Source organism: Hypomesus nipponensis, chromosome 19, assembly GCF_054491055.1.
Source record: "Hypomesus nipponensis isolate SF chromosome 19, ASM5449105v1, whole genome shotgun sequence".
In the NCBI taxonomy this organism is placed as follows: domain Eukaryota; kingdom Metazoa; phylum Chordata; class Actinopteri; order Osmeriformes; family Osmeridae; genus Hypomesus; species Hypomesus nipponensis.
In genome coordinates, this window is record NC_140379.1 from 11,861,574 (window position 1) to 11,883,674 (window position 22,101).

At 43.2% G+C, this 22,101-nt stretch overlaps 3 protein-coding genes across 8 annotated transcripts; all 3 read right to left on the reverse strand.

Annotated features, from left to right (window-relative positions):
• Nucleotides 1-48: 48 nt before the first annotated feature.
• On the reverse strand, nucleotides 49-4,971 carry LOC146247042 (casein kinase II subunit alpha'-like). Of its 5 annotated transcripts, none has more exons than XM_084682081.1 (13): nucleotides 4,804-4,971; nucleotides 3,940-4,094; nucleotides 3,612-3,723; nucleotides 3,343-3,444; nucleotides 3,107-3,157; nucleotides 2,705-2,764; nucleotides 2,498-2,581; nucleotides 1,929-2,039; nucleotides 1,685-1,786; nucleotides 1,350-1,450; nucleotides 979-1,127; nucleotides 680-767; nucleotides 49-522 (listed from the first exon to the last, which is right to left on the reverse strand). In XM_084682081.1, the coding sequence occupies exons 1-12, from the start codon at nucleotides 4,954-4,956 to the stop codon at nucleotides 694-696; spliced, it is 1,254 nt and encodes a 417-aa protein (XP_084538207.1). In that variant the 5' UTR covers nucleotides 4,957-4,971; the 3' UTR covers nucleotides 49-522; nucleotides 680-693. The 5 variants fall into 5 exon arrangements, with proteins under 5 accessions (XP_084538207.1, XP_084538205.1, XP_084538206.1 ...); XM_084682079.1 differs by having other exon boundaries at nucleotides 3,940-4,328; XM_084682080.1 differs by having other exon boundaries at nucleotides 4,762-4,971.
• A 297-nt stretch (nucleotides 4,972-5,268) lies between these two features.
• On the reverse strand, nucleotides 5,269-11,260 carry znf319a (zinc finger protein 319a). Its single transcript, XM_084682994.1, has 2 exons — nucleotides 10,349-11,260; nucleotides 5,269-9,296 (listed from the first exon to the last, which is right to left on the reverse strand). The coding sequence occupies exon 2, from the start codon at nucleotides 9,090-9,092 to the stop codon at nucleotides 7,293-7,295; it is 1,800 nt and encodes a 599-aa protein (XP_084539120.1). The 5' UTR covers nucleotides 9,093-9,296; nucleotides 10,349-11,260; the 3' UTR covers nucleotides 5,269-7,292.
• Nucleotides 11,261-13,126: 1,866 nt separating this feature from the next.
• Nucleotides 13,127-20,570, reverse strand: jph3a (junctophilin 3a). Of its 2 annotated transcripts, XM_084682337.1 has the most exons (6): nucleotides 20,189-20,570; nucleotides 17,042-17,828; nucleotides 16,317-16,441; nucleotides 14,405-14,866; nucleotides 13,587-13,972; nucleotides 13,127-13,375 (listed from the first exon to the last, which is right to left on the reverse strand). In XM_084682337.1, exons 1-6 carry the CDS (start codon nucleotides 20,568-20,570, stop codon nucleotides 13,295-13,297), a joined length of 2,223 nt encoding a protein of 740 aa, XP_084538463.1. In that variant the 3' UTR covers nucleotides 13,127-13,294. The 2 variants fall into 2 exon arrangements, with proteins under 2 accessions (XP_084538463.1, XP_084538461.1); XM_084682335.1 differs by having other exon boundaries at nucleotides 13,587-14,866.
• Nucleotides 20,571-22,101: the final 1,531 nt, after the last annotated feature.

Consider the following 22,101-nt stretch of genomic DNA (forward strand, 5'->3'; position numbering starts at 1 on the left):
ATTTACAATGAGAAAAAACTATTTTTTCATAAAATAACACACACCCCCTTTAAATAAAAATGGTTTATTCTCTTTCAATATAGTATTTGTTCTATCCATAGCAGAAAAGAGCCTCCATGCCACTCAGTGCTATTACCTGGAATATAATCTCAGGTCACCACAGCTTCATACTGACTCACATATCTTACAGCACAACACTGGCTTTATACTGATCCAACAACAGTCATTTTGCTCATTTTAAAACTGGGGTTGAGATGGGGAGGGGGCAGGACTGGGATATGTGGAGGGGGTTCGAAAATGCAAGTCACGTCGAAGCTTGGGTCCAATGCGCTTTGTTGGTGACTGGGCCAAGCAGTGCCACAAAGGGCCCTGGGGGGATTGTGCAAGAAGATATAAGGTTTGAATCCAAGTGTGTTTGTGTTTGTATGTTGCTAATTGACATATCGCTCCAGTATGGCTGTTGACTTGGAGGCAGCGGTTTCTGCCACGAAAAGGTCACAAGTTGAGGTAACAAAGGTTTTCCTGGAAGAGTGAGAAAAATACAAACCAAGATAAGGCCCTGAATATGGGATCTACCCAATAATTCCACTGCATTTCTAATATTGGATCAGTTCAAGTCATGTGGTAGTCACCCAACATTGCCCCTTTGACTAAAAATGTGTACATGTTGGCATATCACCTCCTCTCTGCTCATCATGTTGCATTGGAGCCACTTATTGCCTTTGTGCCGTCTGTGTTGGAGTTTGATTGTTCCTTCAGCACGGGATCTGGGGGATAGACACAATAACCATTCCACCTCAAATGATAGAACAGAATAAACCCACCCTTCAATGCACACAATACAAAAACTATTTGCACTTCAGAGACAAGCATGTGTGACACACAAATACACACACACATGGATTCTACATGATTTCCAGACTGACAAGTGAGAGTGTGTGAGCATGTCTGTGCATAGCACTAAAGAGATACACTTACAGAAGTAAGGGTGTTGCATGGCCTCCGCAGCAGTCAGCCTCTGCTGATGGTCATAGCGCAGCAGCTTGTCCAGCAGGTCCAAGGCCTCTGGGCTCACCAGGTGCTGGTTCTCCGTCTGGACAAACTGCTCCCAGCGCTTCCTCGTCTGCCTAGGAGGAGAAAGAGGTGGGTGGACAACAAGAAGGAAGGGGAGGGGTGTGGATGAGAAGTGGGAAGAGAGGGGTGTGGATGAGAAGTAAGAAGTGGGGTGGATGAAATGATGGGGACCAAGGAGACCGTCCAAATCAATGTTAAACAATAAACTTTGATAAACTCCTAGACTGACTACCCTCATCAAGCTAGGCCTCTCTAAAGGGGGGTGGTACACTCACTGTCCCAGCAGGTCTTTAAAGCGGGTGTCCAGTTCTATGTGGTACTTGTGCAGGTAACCAAACAGCTCATCAGTCCCCAAAACCTTGGCAATGCGGACAAGCTAGGATTCAAGGCAAAATACAGTCCAGGGGTTAATAGCTACTTCTAAAAATGGGCCGTCAACATTTGCAAACATAAAAAATAAAATAAGTTAACTGTTCATAATGGGTGCTGTGTGTACATGATTTGTATGTTATAAGTGGATTGTACAGTAGACAGATCGTCTTCAATTATAATAATACATTTGTCAAAAGACACTATTCCTCTTTCTCGTGTTTTTGTGCTCTGTAGTTACCTGGTCATAGTTGTCCTGGCCATGGAAAAAGGGCTCTTTCAGGAAGATCATGCTTGCCAACATGCAACCTAGACTCCACATGTCCAAGCTGTAGTCATACATCTGAAAACAAAACACCATGTTCTTTGAGCATGGTTCTTCACTTGTTGAACAATGTCTCATTAAATGACGCTACTGATACAAATGCACTGACGGTGGTTATCCTATGCAGTTTGTGAGTGTGGTGAGTGTTACCGGTCCATACCTGATAGTCCACTAGTAGTTCTGGCCCTTTGAAATACCGGGACGCCACTCTGACATTGTATTCCTGAGCAGGATGGTAGAATTCTGCTAGTCCCCAATCTATGAGACGCAACTGTGCCACAGAAAGACAGCTGTTATAATACCCCACTGAGCTTTAATATTCAATGGGAATGTGAGACCTGCAGTATCTTTTCTAGTAAATTACTGACACCTAGCGTTTGATTGTCAACATGACAGACTAGACGGGGAAAGTAGATGCGTTTCCAAAACTGCTCTGTGCCATGACCCATATGAGGCCCTTTTTTCAGCCTCCATGAAAAAGTCTGGGGTAAACTATGTTGTAAGCAGCACTTCTTCCTGTGCAGTAAGTTTACCATTGTTTCAAATGACTAAATGAATGCACCATCTAGCAATGCCAATACAAAAGAATCAACACATATTTCTGTTGACTTGCTGTTGTAAGTTGTGACAATTTGAAAAACTTAAAATTATATTTTCCCTAATCTACAATAAGAACATTGTTCAACTCAGATAAAGTATTAAGGGCTGAAAGGCTTTTGTAGACTGTACTTTTCTCATCTGATGGTCGATCATCACGTTGTGTGGCTTCACATCCCTGTGCATGATACCCATACTGTGGCAGTAGTCCAGAGCCTTTATGAGAAAGACCAGACACAAGCATGGTGTCAGTCATCCCAAAAAAATCAACCTACTATAGAAACCCAAGGACTGAGGAGAAAGACCTTGGTAGGTTGTTTTATGTTTAACTACTCTTACCTTGAGAAGCTCATACATGTAGAAACGGATATCAAAGTCTGTGAGCTTCTGGTAAAGTTCCTGTAAAAAAAGACAAAGAAAAGGGGATAGTTTAGTGAAATTGCTTTAAAAGCCATTCTATAAACAAAAACTTGAGCTGTAAATTGATGTAATTTGTCTGTAAATTGTTGGGAATTAGGAAAATAAATTAGTGCTTTTAATGTTAGAGTACATTTTTATTTAAAAATTGATTTCAAGTTTAGTGTCTTTTAGCATATTTAGACTTAGATCTAGATCTAGTGAGACACAATTCAATATTAGTATATTTGGAGGAATGTTTTAAAAAAATGGACATCAATGACTTAACATGAATGGTATTTCCTTAGTAGTTTCACATGAATGATCTTGACCAAACATCAGTACCTTAAAATCTGTGTTATTGATGCACTCAAAGACAAGCGCTGGTGTTCTGGACTGCAAGAAGAAGATAACAGGAATGCTTAATTGATGGGAAGGACAAAAATCAGCTTGCAGGTAACACTGACTTAAATCCTCAAGCCCTACAAGAATGAATTTCAAGTGTATCAAATGTGGAGGCCAGAGGAGAACACTCATAAAAAAAACTATTCACATGCACCAAAGATTAAGAGCAGACATACCACAGGATCCTTCACCGTGTCAACCAATCGAATAATGTTGGTTCCCCCTCGCAGGTTCTCAAGGATTTTGATCTCCCGCTTGATCTTCTTCTTCTTGACAGGCTACAAACGGTAAATCAATGGTAAAATTCAAAAGAGGAATAACTGTGGGAAAAACATTCACATCGTGTTGGGATGTAGCCTAGCCTGTACTGCCAAAGGTAAAATAAATAAACTTTTTTGGCAATATCTTGCTTGTATCTACTTAAATCATTGGTTTAAGAGCTCACCTTCAGGATTTTTACCACCACTTTCTCGTTGTTACTGACGTTGATGGCCTCAAATACCTCACTGTATTTGCCTCTCCCTAATTTGCGGACCAACTGATAGTTGTCTTGATTGCTGCGGAAATAATTGAGAACAATTAGCAGAGAAGGACAGATTAAGTATTAAAGAATTATAGCAAATTCGATTTAAGGCGGTTACATAGTTGCTGACTAGATTTGTAAAACAAATTATTTATGCTGGGGTAGGTATATTACACTGTGTTGAACCCAAATCTTTATGCCGACAGAACACCAGTCCATCATCAAGCCTTTCTCAAACTGTGATAGTTACCTCCAGCTTGGCACGTGTGCATCATAGTCCCAATATTCCCTGCTCTTTTGCGTGTTGACATCGGTATACACCCGAGCTTTGCTACTGGCCGCGGGACCGGGCATCGCGAGCTTGGGCGCTCGTTGTTGATGAAGTTCACCTTGCACAGCGGTCCTCTTGGCGCGAAATTGGAAGGCAAAGCACAGACTTTCGGGGATTCCAGGCTTTATTATCTCAGAGTACAGTTTAACATTGGTTTGGGCGACTTTCGCCAGGAGTTGCTGACTGTAGTCTACTGCCAAATTCTTCCGACCCGCAGCAATTGCGGTGCGAATAGTTAGTGCTACAATGAACGAGTGCCTGAGCCCCCTGAACAGCCTGTTAGGCAGGATGTGATGATGGCCCGCCAGCTTCAGGGAGGCGACAGGAGAAGGGAGAAAGAGGATGAGGTAGAGCACAATATTGAAAATGTGGGATTCAATTGCGTACAACTGGCAAATGGAATCTAACACAAAAAAAAGATCGGAACTAACTAATAAGCTAACTAGCAAGCTACACAAATCAATAGGCCGAGAACAGGTTTAGCTAGCTTAGCTAACGTTAGCAAGCTAATTTAATTTGAAAGACCCCCCTCTTTGAGGGCAAGGGCCGAACAACTCTATAGACAAGCGGGTATAAATATGAAACTATTTGCTTTGCGAAAATTATATTTGTCAATAATTAGCTTGACAAATCAGCTACTACGATAGCATTGCTAGCTACGTGTGAGCTTATTTGCTATAGAAATGGTGGTTGACAGCTGGCTAGCCCCGCACTCACTCACTGACTCAGAGGAAGTCCTACCGACATGTAGCACGCTATCAATGCTGTGCTTATGACCCTCACCGGGGCGCAGAGTTCGAAAGATGTTGGAGAAAAAAAATCACTTAATAAAATCTTTGAATAACCGTTACGAAATAGATATATTTTCACACTATCGTCTGCTGCAAGAGAGCACCGCGATTCCTGCCGTTGCTGGTCTCCCGTTGCAACAAACATCACCCGGAAGTAATAATGTACATCCAGTAACCCCAAGGTTTTGAGTAGAAGAACCTGCCCAAGAAACACATTGATATAATGAATGTCTTTGGTTGCATCAAGGCGTCTATGTCAGCCCATACCCTTTGCATTTTCTTTTTGTTATTTACTCACAGGTGATTATTTAACCTTTGCATTTTTTTTTCAGACAGCACCAACTAAATCATGTTTCCAGTAACATTTGTGTTAATTTAGTCAATGATTACGAGGCTCTACTGGCGACACATTTATTGTGAGCTACTTGGACACAAAAGACTTTAAAGTGATCATAGATTTATTTGTTGGTGAGATTTATTTATTTTTTTGCGCTGTCTGTTTACAGTATGAACATGATGTACATTTTCAAAGATTCAATGCACATATCTCCATTGCCACACGAATGATGCTCTAGAGTGCATTTCCACATGAAATAGGTTGGGAGGCATATGCACCACAACATAGCTGACCAGCACTGACATGCAGAACAACGAGGCATATTGTTGGCAAAGTGCTTATACTACATGTGACTGAATTCTTACTCCTGATTGACTGGTCAAACTAAATATCCCATCTTAAATCCTTCCAAGGTTTGGTTAGAGAAACTGGGTATATAGTTTATTGTAAATATATAAAATAGCACAATGTATAACTAGCATACATTAACATTGTTATAATTTGCCCTCAACATTTACACTAACATCAGTCATCACACAACTTTCCCAGAGGCAACTCAGAACAATAATGAATTTATCCAAAAAAGGTTAGATTCATGGCAACATCCCACACACCAACTAAGGCAGACTAAATAATGATTACCTATAGATTTTTCGTTTTTTTCACACAGTAACTGCTGATCTGAAGTTGTGGTGAGTGAAAAAAGTGCAGTCAACATGTCCTTAACATCTCTAGTATGATCTGAGTAGAAAAGCAGGTAGCAGAAGCACAGTACATTTGAATCCTCTATATGAGCATATACATCTATGCTAAGTATACAAACAGTATGTCAAATAATTAGTAGATGAACATTGAAGGTATGAGCCAGTACACATTGGTGTGTTTCTACAGTTTTAAATCATACAGGATACGGAGCTAAGTTCATTTGGAAATGGCAAATAACAGTTGCCATTTAATTATTATACAAGAATTATCTACAACATATTTACAAAAAGGATATACAGTGATTTGCAAAACCATTCACTCCCTTGTAAACAAATCACTCAGTTCAACCGCACAGTCTAATTTCAGCATTGTACACGAGACTATGCTCTTGAACACTGTGAGACAGAAGGGGATATTTTAAATGACAGCAAGTCAAGGGTTTTTTGTAGCAGACCAGAATCAAAACTTAACTCTGAGCTCAGTCTCATCTCCAGTTAAATTTTCAGAGATTTTTTATACGTTTTATTTTTGATAAATTAGTGAATTAATTTTTATTCACTTTGTCAATTTGGGATATTGTAAGTAGGCAGGTAGGAAAAAGTCATTTAGAAATTAATCTGTAAGGTTGAAAAACAGTGAATTGTTTAATAATAGGAAGTAAATACTTGGCATGGTACTGTATAAGATATAACCTATTACAATTGAACGACTTATCTTCATACAGTTGTGAAAGAAACAAACAACTATAATTCAACGCCAATGTACAATAATGAATACACAAATACTCATGCAGAAACCTTTTCATTTAGCCTACTTCAGCAGTTTTGGGATTAGCCTGCCAGAGTATTCAGAGTTCTAAGAAGGGGTTCTAGCAGTGCAAGAAACCAAATAAATCAATGTAAAGGAAAACAATTTAAGGACAACACTAAGACCAACATAAAGGCACATGGAATTTCCTACCTTATTATTTTATTTTTTTACTTAAGACAAAACACATCATGCAATGGTAGGAGGTCCCACACTCCACCTTTGATCTTCAATTGTTTAGAATACCTTTCCCCTTTACATAGATTCTTTTTTAAAGTTGCATTTTGTGATTCCTCAATGGCCAATAAACATGCCGTCTGTAGATGCGGGCCATCAGATGAAGTTAGGAAGAAAAGTCCCAAAGTCACTTATCAGGACAAATTGTAAGTTGAGGATAAAAAATGAGCAAACCAATTTCGAATGATATCAGTTTATGCATGAAGATGAAGATGCAATGACATCTCTCCGTTAACAGAAAGAGACGAAGGTTTTTATGCAACATGGAAGGTGAGGTACAGTTTGTGTCTATAAATGCAATGATTGTGTCTATACATAAGTTGGGTGGTATACGGTGATACTCCATGCCCAGAGGGCCTTACTCTCACTGTGCACAGGGCCTCTGATTGGCTAAATCATGGTATGCAGGGGGCCGCAGGATAGCCACTTCCTTCTGCAGTATGTTGGACTGTGTGCTCTTGCAAGGCTGTCAGGTCAACAAAACGCTCACCACACCACACACACTTGAACTGGGTTTCCCGGGAGTGTACACTCTGATGCTTGGCCAGGTGTTCACGTTGCTTGAAACTCTTATCGCAACTGGCACATTTGTATGGTTTCTCTCCAGTGTGAACACGTCGATGGCGTTGTAGCTCAGAGGAGTACTTGAAGCGCTTTTCACAGTCCGGACACTTTAGCGGTTTCTCTCGAGTTGGGTCACAACGGTGCTGGACAAACTCAGAAGATGATACGAAACGCCGGTCACACAGGGAGCATTTGAGAGGTTTCTCCGTGCAGTGAGAGTTCTGGTGTCGTTGGAGTGTTGAATTTTTCTTGTATCCTTTACCACACACATCACATTTGTATGGCTTCTCCACCGGTGCAGAGCTAGACCCTGATCCGCCACATTTGTGCCGAAGCAGTTCTCCCGATTGGCTGAAACCCTTCTGGCAGGAAGCACACTTAAACAGGCTCTCCATGCCGTGGACTTGCTGGTGGTACAGCAAGTGAGATGGTTGCAGGAATCCCTTGTCACACAGGTTACACTTGAATGGGCGGTCTGCAGGGTTCTTGTGTGTGCGTCGGTGGCGCACCAGGGCGTACTGCTGCTTGAAGCTCATCTGGCATTCCTCACACTGGAAGGGACGCTCCTCAGAGTGGGTGCGTTCGTGCTGCCGTAAGTCTGACGGACGCTTGAAGCCTTTTCCACAGGAGCCACAACGAAATGGCCGTTCCCCTATTGGCTGGCACTGGTGGTGCAGGAGCTCAGATGATTCCTTGAAGTGCATTTCGCACAAATTACACTTGAACAGATGCTCACCTGAATGAGCATACATGTGGCGCACAAGGTGCGACCGGTGCTTGAAACACTTCTCACAGACAGCACACTTGTATGGGCGCTCCGAGCTATGGGTGCGCTGGTGGTGGGCCAGGTGAGATGACTGGCTGAAGCTCTTGTCACACGTGTCACACTTGTAGGGCTTCTCACCTGTGTGCACTCGTTCATGACGTGACAGCTCTGACAAATGGCGGAAGCCCTTATGGCACACTGAGCACTTATAGGGCCTATCCGGAGCGGAGGCCTCAAACGCTGTTGGGGCTGAGGCACCCATCGAGGCTCCACCGCTGGAAGCTTCGCCAGTAGATGCCTGCAGGGGGTTAGCAGCGGAAGAAGTTGGGGTGGCATTTCCAGAGCCAGGTCTGTATGTTTTCTCACAGATGGAACATTTCATGGGATTGTTTCCATTGTTGTGTGCATTGTGATGCTGTGCTAGCGAGGTCAGAAGAGAGAACCCCATCTTACACACGCCACACACAAAGGGCTTCTGTTCCACTTGTACACACTGGTGTTCCAGCAGGTCAGTGGCCTGGCTAAAAATCTTCATGCACTGCGTGCACTGAAAGGAACGGTCCTGGTTTACCATGCATTGATGCTCATGTGGATTGGCCAGGTGAGAGATATCATGGCCACAGGCTCCACACTTATGTCCTCCCTCACCACCTACCTGTAAGGAGGGCTGTTGGGAGGGCACAGAGAGCTGTTGGCCATGCTGGCTGTGTTGTGGTTGCTGTAGGGCTGAGTCAGGTTGCAGGACAACCCCATAAACTGCACAGCCAAGAGGGTTGTCGGAGGCCGGGGGAAGGGTGTGCACCACTGGCGGTGGGACCACAGCGTGCTGCTGCTGCCACGCCTCCGTCATCCTGCCACTTCGCATGTATGGATTCAGCTTTCAACGTGTGAGGAGGCCAAGGAGTTTCAAAAGGAGCCGGTTTAAAGAGATAAAGATTTTGCTTCGGATGAGATGTCACCAACAGTGTACTAATAACAACTGGAATGTGATTGTCCATAAGAGACTTTAATTGTCATATGGTCCAAAATGATGATCTTATCGTCCGTTTTCACTTTACCAGATGAAACCCTACAAAAGGGGAAAAATAGAGTCAAACATAAATTGAGTCATCAAGTAATCAGTTGTAAAAGAAGCTAGTTTTCTCCCTCAGTACTGTTACTTACTACGCTACTATTCGCCGGTGTTTAACGTGCATCACAGAAATTGTCATCGCTGCTACAAATACTTTCCAATTAACAATCCAATAGCACACAACACAATTTATTTTGTAATCCAAGTAATCAATTAAATATATATTAAAGTTATGTTTTTCCAATGTAGGCCTACACTGTGTACAATTGTTAAAAATGAAAATTAAAAAAAAAACCATCGCACTTCGTTTATGACATGCAATATTAGGAATAAATTAAGATTTTAGTAGATTACATTGTGTTTATCTGGAAGAGATAATGACAGTCTTTAGACATTCGTCTGCAGGTATTTTAAGCCACGGCTGATTTCAACAATCTCAACAGTAAAGCATTATATCTTTTGATCATGGCTTTGCGATGTGCGATTGATGATGCTAACGCTAGCTAGCTAACGTTATGTGTGCGAGCAACGGTTTAGCAGGCAAAAAATATGTGGTGCAAATGAAAGATATCAAGATAGCTCTAATCGTAAAATTGCAGACGGATGACAATGCACGTAATTTTTCTGTTACTGTATATTTAGATAGCTGGCGTGCCTTGTTTCTTGTGTTAGTTAGCTACAGTAGCTTGCTATATGTGGCTCGCGCAGGCATCAAAATGGATTTCCATTTGCAATTTGTTATTACCAAATGGACCAAATGTTTGCAGTGGGTCACAGTCCAGGTCTACAAGTGAGCAAGTAATACATATAAAATACGGTCAAGCTGTAGCAGACCATCGTTACCGGCTTGATATTTTCCAGATATTTCCCGTAATTATTAGCTTCGCAGTAAGGCCCCCTGATGGTCTGTGATTCAACGAGACCATGGACTCTCAGTAGCCCTCGACCTGGGCCGCCCTGGCTGCAGCCAGCATACGAGCCGCTTGGTTACAAAATATACAGCCACTAGCTTCAACATTTTTCCAGACATTATGTCAGTGACAACTTACAATTTCAATGTATAACTGTGAGGCGTGTTTCCCTTGTCGTATTTTTGACCAGCAGTCGACGACCTTCGAAAAAAATATTCTGCTGGATTGAAGACTGGGCGAGATGCGACTGAAACCAAACGCCATCCCCTTCAAGCGCGCACCGGAAACATCCAGAGTCTGCTGCATAGTAGCCTACTGTACACATTTGGCTGTCTTTGCGGTCCATTGTGTGGAAATTCACTTAAACCGTGTTTTTATTTTTTTCATAGTCAAAAGGTGCAATACAATACAATACAAATGTACACAAACATTTACTTAATGGCTACCTGTGTCGGTTTAGGTAGTCAGGGATGTGTGATACTTTTTTGTGTGATGGTTTTCACAACTATCATGATACTGAAACGGAGTTCATAGTCACTAGTTTTGTGTAACTGGGCGTTAAGTAGACATGTGCTGTCTGATGGCAGTAGCCTTGTTAAAACAAATCCATAACGTATTTGCGTATTTAAGTGGTGGGCCATTTTATTCCAAGCCCTCACTGGACAATTTTCTGTAAATTCCTTCACTTTCTTTGACTCAACAACATTGCGCACCCTGTCTCTGCTCTAGCCTACTGCACACACAAGGTTAACGGACACAACATAATTGGATCGACCAATTATGGCATGTGAATTGTTTGTTAGAAAATTCATTCAGGTTGTTTGTTCTTGTGTTGTGAGTGTTTATTTTGTTGTTTTGTGTGTTATTTGTTTATGATTTTTTAACAATTAACCTCTACTACGTTCATGGTCTGTGCCCTAGCTAAAACTCCCGATGGTTTGTGTGCCTCATTGTATATACGTCAGGACCTTTACACCCTTTCTCTTAACCTTGTTGTCCTTTTTTGTATAGTGTACTGCTTGCTAAGATTTGTCAACCACATGAAATTATTTAATGTTAAATACCAGTGGTTTTCTCTGACAAGGTTATTGTTTTGAAACAACAACAAGTACACTTTGTTGTATTTTGCTAATTGTTTTCATTAAATAAATCCCCAGTTGGCTTGTAAACCCTTACAATGTGGATGATGGAAAGAAAGTCTCCACATTGTAGTGTATTATTTATTTGACAAACATAATTGTTTCTTTAAATACACACAAATACATTAGGCTTCATGTTACATTTTTATAAATTAGAAATATTTGGTAAAAACACAGTTGCAATAACCACACCAGGCGCCTAATTTCAAACAATTTATTATTTTCTCCACAGAACTTCGAAACAACCTCATAAACCAAAGAGTAAGAAAGAGCATGCTTGGGCATGCAATGATGTCACAACATGATGATGTCACCGGGTGCGAAGTATAAAACATACAGTAGCAGAGAGTTTCTTTTTATATCATTCATAAACTCAGGACATTTCAGTTTCCACTAGAGTTAAAAGCTAGCGTTTATTTTACACTGCTCTCAATGTCTCATGTCGCCTCTGTTGCTGGATAAAGCGACGAGAGGCTGAGAGACTCACAAACTGACACCAGATTGAGCAGGCTAAACAAACATGCTGAAAAATATCCCATCTGGCCCAAAGTGCCATGAAGTGACACTGAATAACCCAATCTTTCCCCTTTTGGAAAGTAGGAGTGAGAGAGACAGACAAAACAGTGCATGCCATTTCAGGGAGGGTCCCCTTCCTTAATGTCAAAGAGTCCTCACCTCCCCCTAGCCTGCCCACATAAGGGGTGTTTTATCAAGGAAATAAACAAATTTGAGACAAAAAAAGAATAAATACGAGGCACTCAGCATTCTCTCTGTCTTGCAAACTGCAAAAAAGTAACAAACTTGAGTAATAATGATATACATACATATATATTTAGAATCAGTGGTTATAACTTAACAGTCTCAAAGCTGTACAAAGGGGCAAGCCTGAATCCTCTAAACCATGTTCCTCATAGTCAGTATTTTTGTGTTTGCCTTGTGTTGATGCGTGCGAGAGTGTGTGTGTGTGTGTAATGTGAGTGTTGAGACTGGATGTGATCTGTTGTGTAAGTGGTAGGGTTAAGATAAATTCCATCTAATTTACAGTTGATTCAGGAAACGAATTTAAGTTTGATTCATGAATCTATGTTCGCAGAGAATTTTGCGGTATATACAATTCATTAATCAAATACAACCTTCTTAAAATTCCAATTCCCTGATTTGACCGGATGTTCAATGGCGTTGATCTCAACTCTCAGCTTATAGTAGCAGTGATAAGAATGAATAATATCTGGGTGGATTGTGTACAAATGAAGACAGAACATTGATGTAAGAAGGGATAGAAAGATGCACTTTAAACTCCACACACCCTCATGCAATGGCTGTGTGTGTGTGTTGGTATAATGGTGAAAAAAAGAATCATGACGGAGCCCTTTAAATGGATCTACTCTTGCAGCATAGTTTCGTAGCATAGTGCTGATAGATCAGGGGTTGGTGGATGGGGACAAGGGGTACAGGGGTTTAGGCTATAGGGTTTAAGGTATAGGGTGGATGAAATGTGTCTAACCATGCTCTAGGATATAGCATGTTTAATGGTTGGTAGAGACACACAAGGTGGGGCATAGGAGTTGCAGAATGCTTGTCTTGGATGAGCAAAGTGCGCAAAGGTTCTACCATCTCCTGTCCGTTTTAAAAGTGGTGTCAAAAACCCATGCATGTGTGTAACCTACTATAACCACACCATCTTAAAACTGCACTCTTAGCTTTCTTACAATAGATATCTATGATGTCCTGCTATAGTCGCAAGCAATAAAGAGGCAATTCAAAAGGAAAAGTTGTGAAGTAAAAACTCATGTTTCAGATAATAATATCAGAGAAGATAACAACAGACCAATAGCAGACCTGTGCCTGTGCTTGGGCTGTGGGCTCCAGTTGGATGGGCAGAATGTCTGTATCGATAAGTAATATAATGTTGATAAGAATACGCCTTAGTAGATCCTGTAGAAGCTTAAATAAAGAAGTGAATGAACAAAATAGCTACTCCAATGTTAAGTAAAATGACCATGACCACCAGAATAGAGCTGGAGCCCTATGGAAGAAAAAAGAGAAGAGAAAAGTTAGTGAACGTTATCTAATTTGTTGTAGTTAATGCTGTATAATAAAGTCAAGCAACTGCAAATCAGTTTACTTCCACTTGAGAATTTTAGTGGAATCCACAACATTGGTTAGCTGGTTAACGTTAGTGTCATTCAATAATAATTTACCATAACCATCATGAGCAGAGCATGCAGTTCACTCACTGAGTTTGATTTAAGGGTGAGATGCTCCCCGTCCTGCTCCAGTGTAATAGGCTGGGACTTTAGGGGTGGGGAGAGGGTGAGGTCCCTGTGCAGTGGCCACTCCTCCAACTCTGCCCCCACATTCAGACTGTCCAGCATCTGTACAGAGTCCATGGATCCCTCCTTCACTGGCCGCAGGCCACGGGGACGCACCCTGTTGCCTTTAGGACCTGGAGATTCCTGGCCCAGCCCCCGGGGCATCTGGGAAATGGAGTCCGGGGGCTGAAGCCTCATATCTACTGTGTAGTCACCTAACTTCTCGTCCTCCTGCTCTGTGAGGCGTGAGTGGGCGGGGCTCCACCTAAGGGTGCTTTCAGAAGTCCAGACCCCTGGGTGGCCGTCAAGCCCTTGGTCAGCCAAGGCATGCTCGCTAAGCTTGTGGTTGGAGGAGATATGGTGCTTTGTGTGGTGGTTGGAGTATACATGCTCTGGTGGGTGGTGGTTGGAATACACATGCTCTCGAGGGTTGTAATTGGAGGAGACATGGTCCTTTGGGTTGTGATTGGAGCAGGTATAATCATGGGTCTTGTGATTGGAAGAAGCATGCTCAGAAGTCTTGTGATTGGACATGTTATGCTCCAAGGCCTTGTGATTGGATAAAATGTGCACCTGTGGCTTGTAATTGGAAGAGGCATGCTCGCAGGCCTTGTGATTTGTGGAAGTATGATCCCATGTTTTGTGATTGGAGGACGTGTACTCTCTCGACTTGTGATTGGACGACACATGCTTAGAGGACTTTTGGTTGGATGAGGAATGCTCCCAGGACCTGTAAGAGGAACTGTGCTCCCGGGACTTGTGATTGGCTGAAGTTTTCTCCCTTGGCTTGTGATTGGAGGGGGCTTGTTCATGGCCATTAACCTGGCCTTCTTGTTCTTCCAGGAGGGAAGGGGTGGTGGAGCGACTACTACCCCCTCGATCTGGGTACATATCCTCTGTCCAGTTGTTAGCCCCGCCCCTTGGGAGGTCCATGCCCCGGCCCTCCACCAGTACTTGGATCTCAGCTCCGCCCTGGTCGTCCACGGCACTCTGGCGCATGAAGCAGGCGTTTCTGGGGCGGTGGGCGTGCTTGGATGGACTAGGGAGAGGTGAGGGCGGGATGCTCAACACGGGGCTGAGATCAGGTGTTATTACAGGTGGCGTGGTGTCGGGCGTGCACAGCTCGGGACTGTCTGTTCCTGTGGAGATGACTTCGTGGTCTTTGTCCTTGATATCCTGGTGCTTGGGCCTCTGACACTCGAGTCCTAACAAACAGTTGGAGGACAGAACTCAATAAGGTGTTTGGCAGACATCCACCACAAGTACATCAGAAGTACACAGTGATTTCAGTGTTAGCAGAAACATGTGCATCATGTACAAAGAGAATAAGAATGCATTCCTGACTGGCTGAGTCAAACCGAGACAGTCACAGTTCGCTTCTGTCTGTGTCGGCGAGGATTTAAAGATATAGTTCACTTGAATTCTACAATGTTTATAGGATTATCCTCTTCAAATCCTACATGGCTAACATGGTGAGTATTACTGACAGGCAAAACTAACGTACATGGTTGTTCGTTACTATTAAAGATTAGCATGCTTATTCTTTGCTCATACTCAAGGTACAAAGGTCGGATTTACGCTTTAAAATCACAGATCAATTGTATAATGAGAGCAAGTACTTTTGTATTTCTTTTTATTTAAGTAGACTGAATTATAAAAATGGTACATGTTGCCTGCATAACATGTAATTGTAGGGGGTTTAATATACCAAAACTATTCCCCTATGTTTAAAGGAATAGGCCAGGGGTAAACTGAACAGTGTATTAACATTAACCAAAGTATACCTATACCAACGGAATTACAGTTATTACCCTTTCTTATCAACATATGACTAGCAATGCAGCAGTAAGTTATACAATGAAGTAGAGACTCCTTCCAGAAACAGATTTTAGCATGGCTGGGTGACTACAACTGTGTGTAAAGTAGTTAACTGTTGATTTACTTAACAGCAAATATTCTAAGTGTTCCAGATCTCCCCTTTGTAATGATGTGACAAGTTTGGTGCCATTTCACATGCAATCAAGAGACACATGGAGTGTAGCAAGTAACTACCCTTTAACTTGGATTTGTTACCATATTTAGCAACTCGATTGCTTGGTGACAATATTAATCAACCACCAATGAATAGGTTTAAATATGGTCTGTCAGTTCAGCTTAGCTCTCCTGATCGCACACCCTTTGACGTGAAAAAGGAAAACTTCCCATCCCTTGTTGCCTGTCTTTACACTCTCTTACATGAATACACATACACTCCCACACACTCAGTCTCACACTCATACTGGAACCATTTTATTTTAGCCTGGCTGCCAGCCCAACTTAGCCCCGCCCACAACCATTTTTGGTCGACCAGAAGCTGTTCAGACCAAACAAATTGTCATATACGATGATGGACAGATGGTCAACAGTAACTTAATCAACAACGTCACCAAAGAGTGCTTGGGTTGAAATTGTTTTCAACAAACAACATATTACTATGCTCTGTTTGGTTGTAGGTCTATCCAATTTAGCGAAAAGGCATTTTTTTCTGGGTTCGGTTGAAACACGCCCCATGCTCACAGCCCAACGGAACGGTTTCAGACTTATATTCTGACTAGAATTATGAGTATGACAACGTCAGGCAATTTTATTTGGTCACCATCTAAGTTTTAGACTCACCATTTCCATATATGTGGAAGGAAGGTGAGAGCTCTTTGGCAGCAACACGAGCCATTCGACACTCCTCTATTGCCTTCTGGGCCACACCCTCTGCTGCCTCTGCCTTTCCTCGGGCGTGGCTCATTCTAAAAGAGAAATACAGGACGTAATCAGTCACAACAGGTCACAACTTAAAATACCACTTGCATGCAACATGTTCAGCTCTCTACGATACAGAGGTTTTTCTTTGTATTTGAGGTGCTCTGAGTAGTGTTGTATACACAGTTCCCTTCTGCCCTGGTTTTAATGACATTGTTCTTTTTTTAAGGAGAATGTTCCAGTGAGTGTATTACTTTCCAGGCCATTACTGTACAGTATATGGCCTGGTTTTTATTGTTTTAAGTCTGACATTTGCATAATGTGTTTTGCCACCAAGAGAGCCTTGGACATTGTGATAAACTCTTTGATACAGGGAAAAGATCATTCTAAAAAATATATTTATTGGCAGTACAGGGCATCTCAATACAGTTTATTTGGATACAGATCATAAGGCTCTTTAGGACATTTCTATCTAATTTTGCCTGTTCCTGAATACAGTTGATTTTAGACTTGCTTTTATGGCTACCTCACAACACCCTGAAACCAATACCACACTGATAATAACAGTGTGTTAAGTTAGTCACAGTGAGTACTGGGACTGATTCCAAGAACTGATTTCAAGTGGTGTCCAGGCAGAGGTATCTTACCTGGACAGGGCAATCTCCGCCTTCTGTTTAGCAATGTCCGCAGCTTTCTCAGCTGCCTCCACGGCCCGGTCCACCTTCTCTCTGATCTTACTGGCCCTCAGTGGGATGAGATTCTTGCGTTTGCCGCTCACCAGTGCATTCTGCTTGTACTTGCCTTCTTCTTTGGTGCCATCGGGGAACGTGGTGCACCCGTAGCCATGCCGCTTGTTGGCAGCCCACTCCCCTTCGTAGCGCATGCCGTCGGAGCGCCGGCTCACGCCCCAGCCTGCTCGTTGATCACTCCTCCACTCTCCGGCATAGGTCTCGGTCACAGTGGCATCCACAGGGGCACCCTGCTCACCCTCGCCCAGGCTGGCGTTGGAGTGGATATCAGAGGCTGCTGAACTGACAGTGCTCATGCCGGCCTCGCTGCAGAAGGAGCTCTGCTTGCTGAGCTGGCTGGCCAGGGAGCTCTTGGACTCAGAGCGTCTTAGTTTCAGCCCGCTCAGGATGGATTGGCGGAAGCGGCCTTTCCTCTTCCTCTGCCGGTCAGCTTCACTTGGGGCGGTGAGAGCAAAACCGCCTCTCCCCACGGGGCTCCCGGCCAGGCCCGCCACAACACCGTCTGGCGGCGTGATGGTGGTGCCATCCTCTAATAGGGTGGGCGGGCCATGGCTGTGCTCGGAGCGGAGCGAGTTTATGGACGTGCGCAAAGGGAAGAGGATGACGGCTGCCATGCCATATGGCACGCTCTGCCGCACACCGTAGCCATGACGCATCCCACCCAGCCACTGGCCCTGATACGTTCCTGAGAGAGAGAGAAAGAGACAGAGAATTTAAGTAAGATATATAATTTATGTTTAAAGTAGATTGAAATGACCAAAGTACGTGATTAGTTGGTTAAAGACAATGATAAGTAATTAAACACCAGACTGTATGAATGAACACCGAATGAGCTTAGCAGTAGTAGTAGTAGGTAGTAGTAGTAGTAGTAGTAGTAGTAGTAGTAGCAGCAGCAGTATTAGTAGTAGGTGCTTTATTGAACCCTAAGGGGAAATCGAAATTGCGGCAAAACATGTCACATGACATTTCAGGAAGAATTTCACTGTTCCGTGTGTGCCTGAACTGGCAGTTCATATGACAATAAATTGACTTAAACTTGAGCATGAATTGGGGAAAAGACATAGGTATGGGTGTTATCTGATATGATGGAAGATAAATATCTTCAAGATTCTAAATAGCCTGCTGAAAATATAATTGGCAATGTGCACTTAATACAGTAGATGAACAGAGATTATCTACTTAGACTTAAGAGTGTCAGTTGACACTTGCTGCTTAAATCCCTAAACTCCATGGGTGACTTTAACAAGATTTACACAACAAAGTACTACATATTAGCCAATAAGCCACATTACTGTCACCTCTTGATAAAGACATTATAAAGACTTCTTAGAGATGTTATACTTATTTGCTATGCCTGCCAGAGTGAAGGAGCCGTTCTGGTGAAAGCAATATGTTGGTGGTCGAGTGGAAATGTAGGCTATTGAAGGCAAATTGAGCGCATGTTACACTATACAAACATTGGGATTGGATCAACCCCAGGCCAAATATGCATGTTTATATTTGCTGTGAGGCTGGCTAGTCACTGTGAAATAATATTGACTTAATTCTGAAATACAACGTACAAAGTTACCGATTTTCGTAATAATCAGGCATAAATATAACCAAACATTTTGTAAAATCAACAATATTCAGCCCCACAATGCATTTTTATCAACAATTTCACACTTTTAGTAGGTTTGAGTAATAATCTGTGTGTTGTCTACTCTGTCGTAACCTACATGAATTGTTTAGTAGCCTATAAACAACACTCTCGCACGATCTTTGTCTGGCTCATCGGAGGAGCTCTCCGTGGTGCTGAAATCATAGCCCATCTAGCCAGGCGAAAATAGTGTGTTGTCTTTGAGAACATATCTGACACAATATCCGACACATCCCGACTCAATGGTTGTGTGATTTGCTTTACAATATGTCCCATGTGTGTTGGAAGCACGTTTATTGGGTTGTGGAAAATGTGTCAGCTCGTGCGTGCTATATTCATCTGTCGGCGGTTCTCCACGTGAGCGACTGGAGAGATATCTCGTGACGCAGTCTTTTTTGCAGTCATGTTAGAGTGATGTTCCCGCTAATTCATAAACCAAATCATGCCGCGGAGTAGTTTGCCAACGATTGCAGTGGATTCGTTTTAGGCTACAACTGCTGATAAACAACATTTACACCAATGCAGCACTGACAGACCGTTTTTCCACGGTCCCCTGCATCACTTATTGACCTCGCTCTTTCCCTTCACCGCACCCCCGCCTCCTCTCTTAGCTCATCCGGGTTCTGGGCAATGGAAGCGGTGGAGCTGCATTGGTTATCAAACGGCCTAGATAAGCGCCCAAGTCAGAAAACGCCACTGACAATGCCAAAGCGCCAATCAGGGCGCAGAACGTCTCCAGTGACACGCTGACCTGCTGTCTCTCCGTTACCATGGCGATTTACAGTACAGAGGCGTCTGTGGTATAATGCAGGCAGAAAAAATGAATAGCCTATGTACAGGGGAGGAGGATATGAAATGCTGTAAATGTGAAGATGCAACAGGACTCAAATTAGAAGGCAGATACTAAATGAAGATGGATTCATGATTTATGCAGATTGTGGCTTCAAGTTTTGACCTTTTCAACAAAGTTTCTATTGAAACTACTAATGGATTACAATGAAATCCATTGTAGACTTGGATTATTGACTGTGGAGCTCAATCACAAATGAGAAATGAGAAACAATTATAAATAACTCAGTGTTACAGGTGTTTCCGTTTATGTTTTGGGTTTGATGTTTTCTGTATCTATAATATCAATGCGACTGTAAATTTACCATGTTTAGGCTTGGGTTGTATTATCCCACAGTTTCATCTGAAGGGATGCTAGTGAGAGATACAGTAATAGTGTCTATGAGATACAGCAACTTGACCACAGCAAATTGGATTGAAGGTTGAGGGTTTGAAATGAAAGGAATAGAAGTGAAGGAATTTGTTGACAAGGAGTCTTGGTTTGAAAAGTAGTGACTCTGCTTGTTGTTGAGTAACATGTTGTAGGTGTTTAAAGTGAGGGTTGGCTTAGTGCTTACCTCCGTCAGAGTATGTCTCAGTGCCGTATCCATCCTGTAGGCCATTGCTCCAGGTTCCCTCATAGCGGGCCCCACTGGCTGTGCTCTCCAGCTGCCCATAGCGACCCTTGAAGCCCTGTGTCCACTCGCCCCTGTAATCCCAGCGGCCCTTGCTCTCCACGCCCACACCGTGGCGCTTGCCCTGTGCCCAGGTGCCCTGGTAACTATTTCCGCTTGGCCAGGTGTACACGCCCAGGACCTCAAAACCGTGGCTCCAGGCCCCTGCATACTCACCCTGGCCCTGTGGCCCCGTGCAGACCCCTCGCCCATGGGCCTTGCCCTGCTCCCACCCCCCGCAGTACGACCCCCCGTCATCAAAGTCAAACCTGCCTCCAGTGGACATGCATGAAACAGGTTTAGGCAAATCCTCAGAACGTCAAGAAGAAAGGCCCGGCTGACAGCTAAAGGATCAGGGGAAAGAGGCCGGGGATAGATGTGGTAACATGGAAGTACAGCACTCTAGTTCTTATTCCTCTCAGTTTTTTTCAACAATACAATGAGAATACAGGTTGCTCGCCTCAAATAGAGAAAGGTTTAATCCCAACAGCATAACTTCAGGATAAAGTGGATCCTCACGATGGAAGTGGCTTGCTTTTCCGTGCTGGATGCTACTGTCGGGCATGTTACTTCCCATGGGCATGCAGGCAGCGAGTGCTCCTCCTTCTCCACCTCCCCCTCCTCCTCCACCCTCCTACTCCACACAGCCTCGCCAGCTGGGGAGCTCAGCAACCCACCTGCTTTGCTGCTTTGTGGGGCGCTCCAGACAGACTAGGCCCAGGCTTTTCAAGTACTCCCAGAGGCCCACACAGCGGCAGCAGCGACCGTGCTGGGCTCAATCAGACATTACACCACCCCTTCAGCCGTGCCGCACCGGCACACAGAAATGGAGAGAGATACAGGAGAGGGATGGTACCGCACCAGCACAAAAAAAAGAGAGTAGGAGAAACGATGAGGCTATTTCTATAACATGCCCTGGAAAAAGCAGTGCAGGTTCCCTGCAAACACACACACGTCCATAATCACGCACACCTCAGACGACCTGACAGGCTGTGTATATCCCCTTTGCTCCTCTTATTCCTTGTTCTGTTTTTTTTTTCTTCCTCTCGCTGTGCTCCTGCTGTGATCTAGTGATGAGCTCGTCTCCATGAGATGGGGATGCAGAAAAAATGCACAATTATGGTCTTCTGTGTCCTTTTGTCCTTTCCGTTTTAGCACTCACATGATTCTGGATGGTTATTTTATCCCATTTCCCATAAGTCATATTGTGCTCTTTCACTCTGCCTTCCTCTCTCTCTCTGACTAAAATCTGCTCATTACAGGACTGTTCCACCCCAGCCAATACCCCTCCCCCACACGCACACTCCTTCCCTCAGCTCTTAAAGAGATAGAGACGGAGGGACAGGGGGAAGAGCAACGCACGCTGAGCTCACTGCGCTGTCCCTTTGGGTATACACCATGCTTTTCCTAATTACCCAGCCTAATTTCACTGTCCTCTTCAATCCTCCTAGAAGAGACAGGGAAGTCAGCAATCCATTTATCCTCTACTAGTGGTTTGTAGCTTTCAAACCTTGAGTTACATTTTTTTAAATCTGCTATTCACTGCTCATTGAATTGTTCTAGAAAACTTAAACAATTATGACATGGCTCCTCCAAAGTCTTCTGTATTGAGTTTTACTGGCCATTTAAAGACATATACAATGGTAAATTAACAGAAGTCCCCTATGTTAATGTTTAGTAATGTTTAGTAAGGAAGATGTTCCTTAACCTCACATCATTAAATTCCAGTTATATTCTAGTAAGTATGTCACCATCCTAGTAGAATGGCACTACATTATGTGATCTTGAAGACACACAAATGACCTAATCAGATCAAA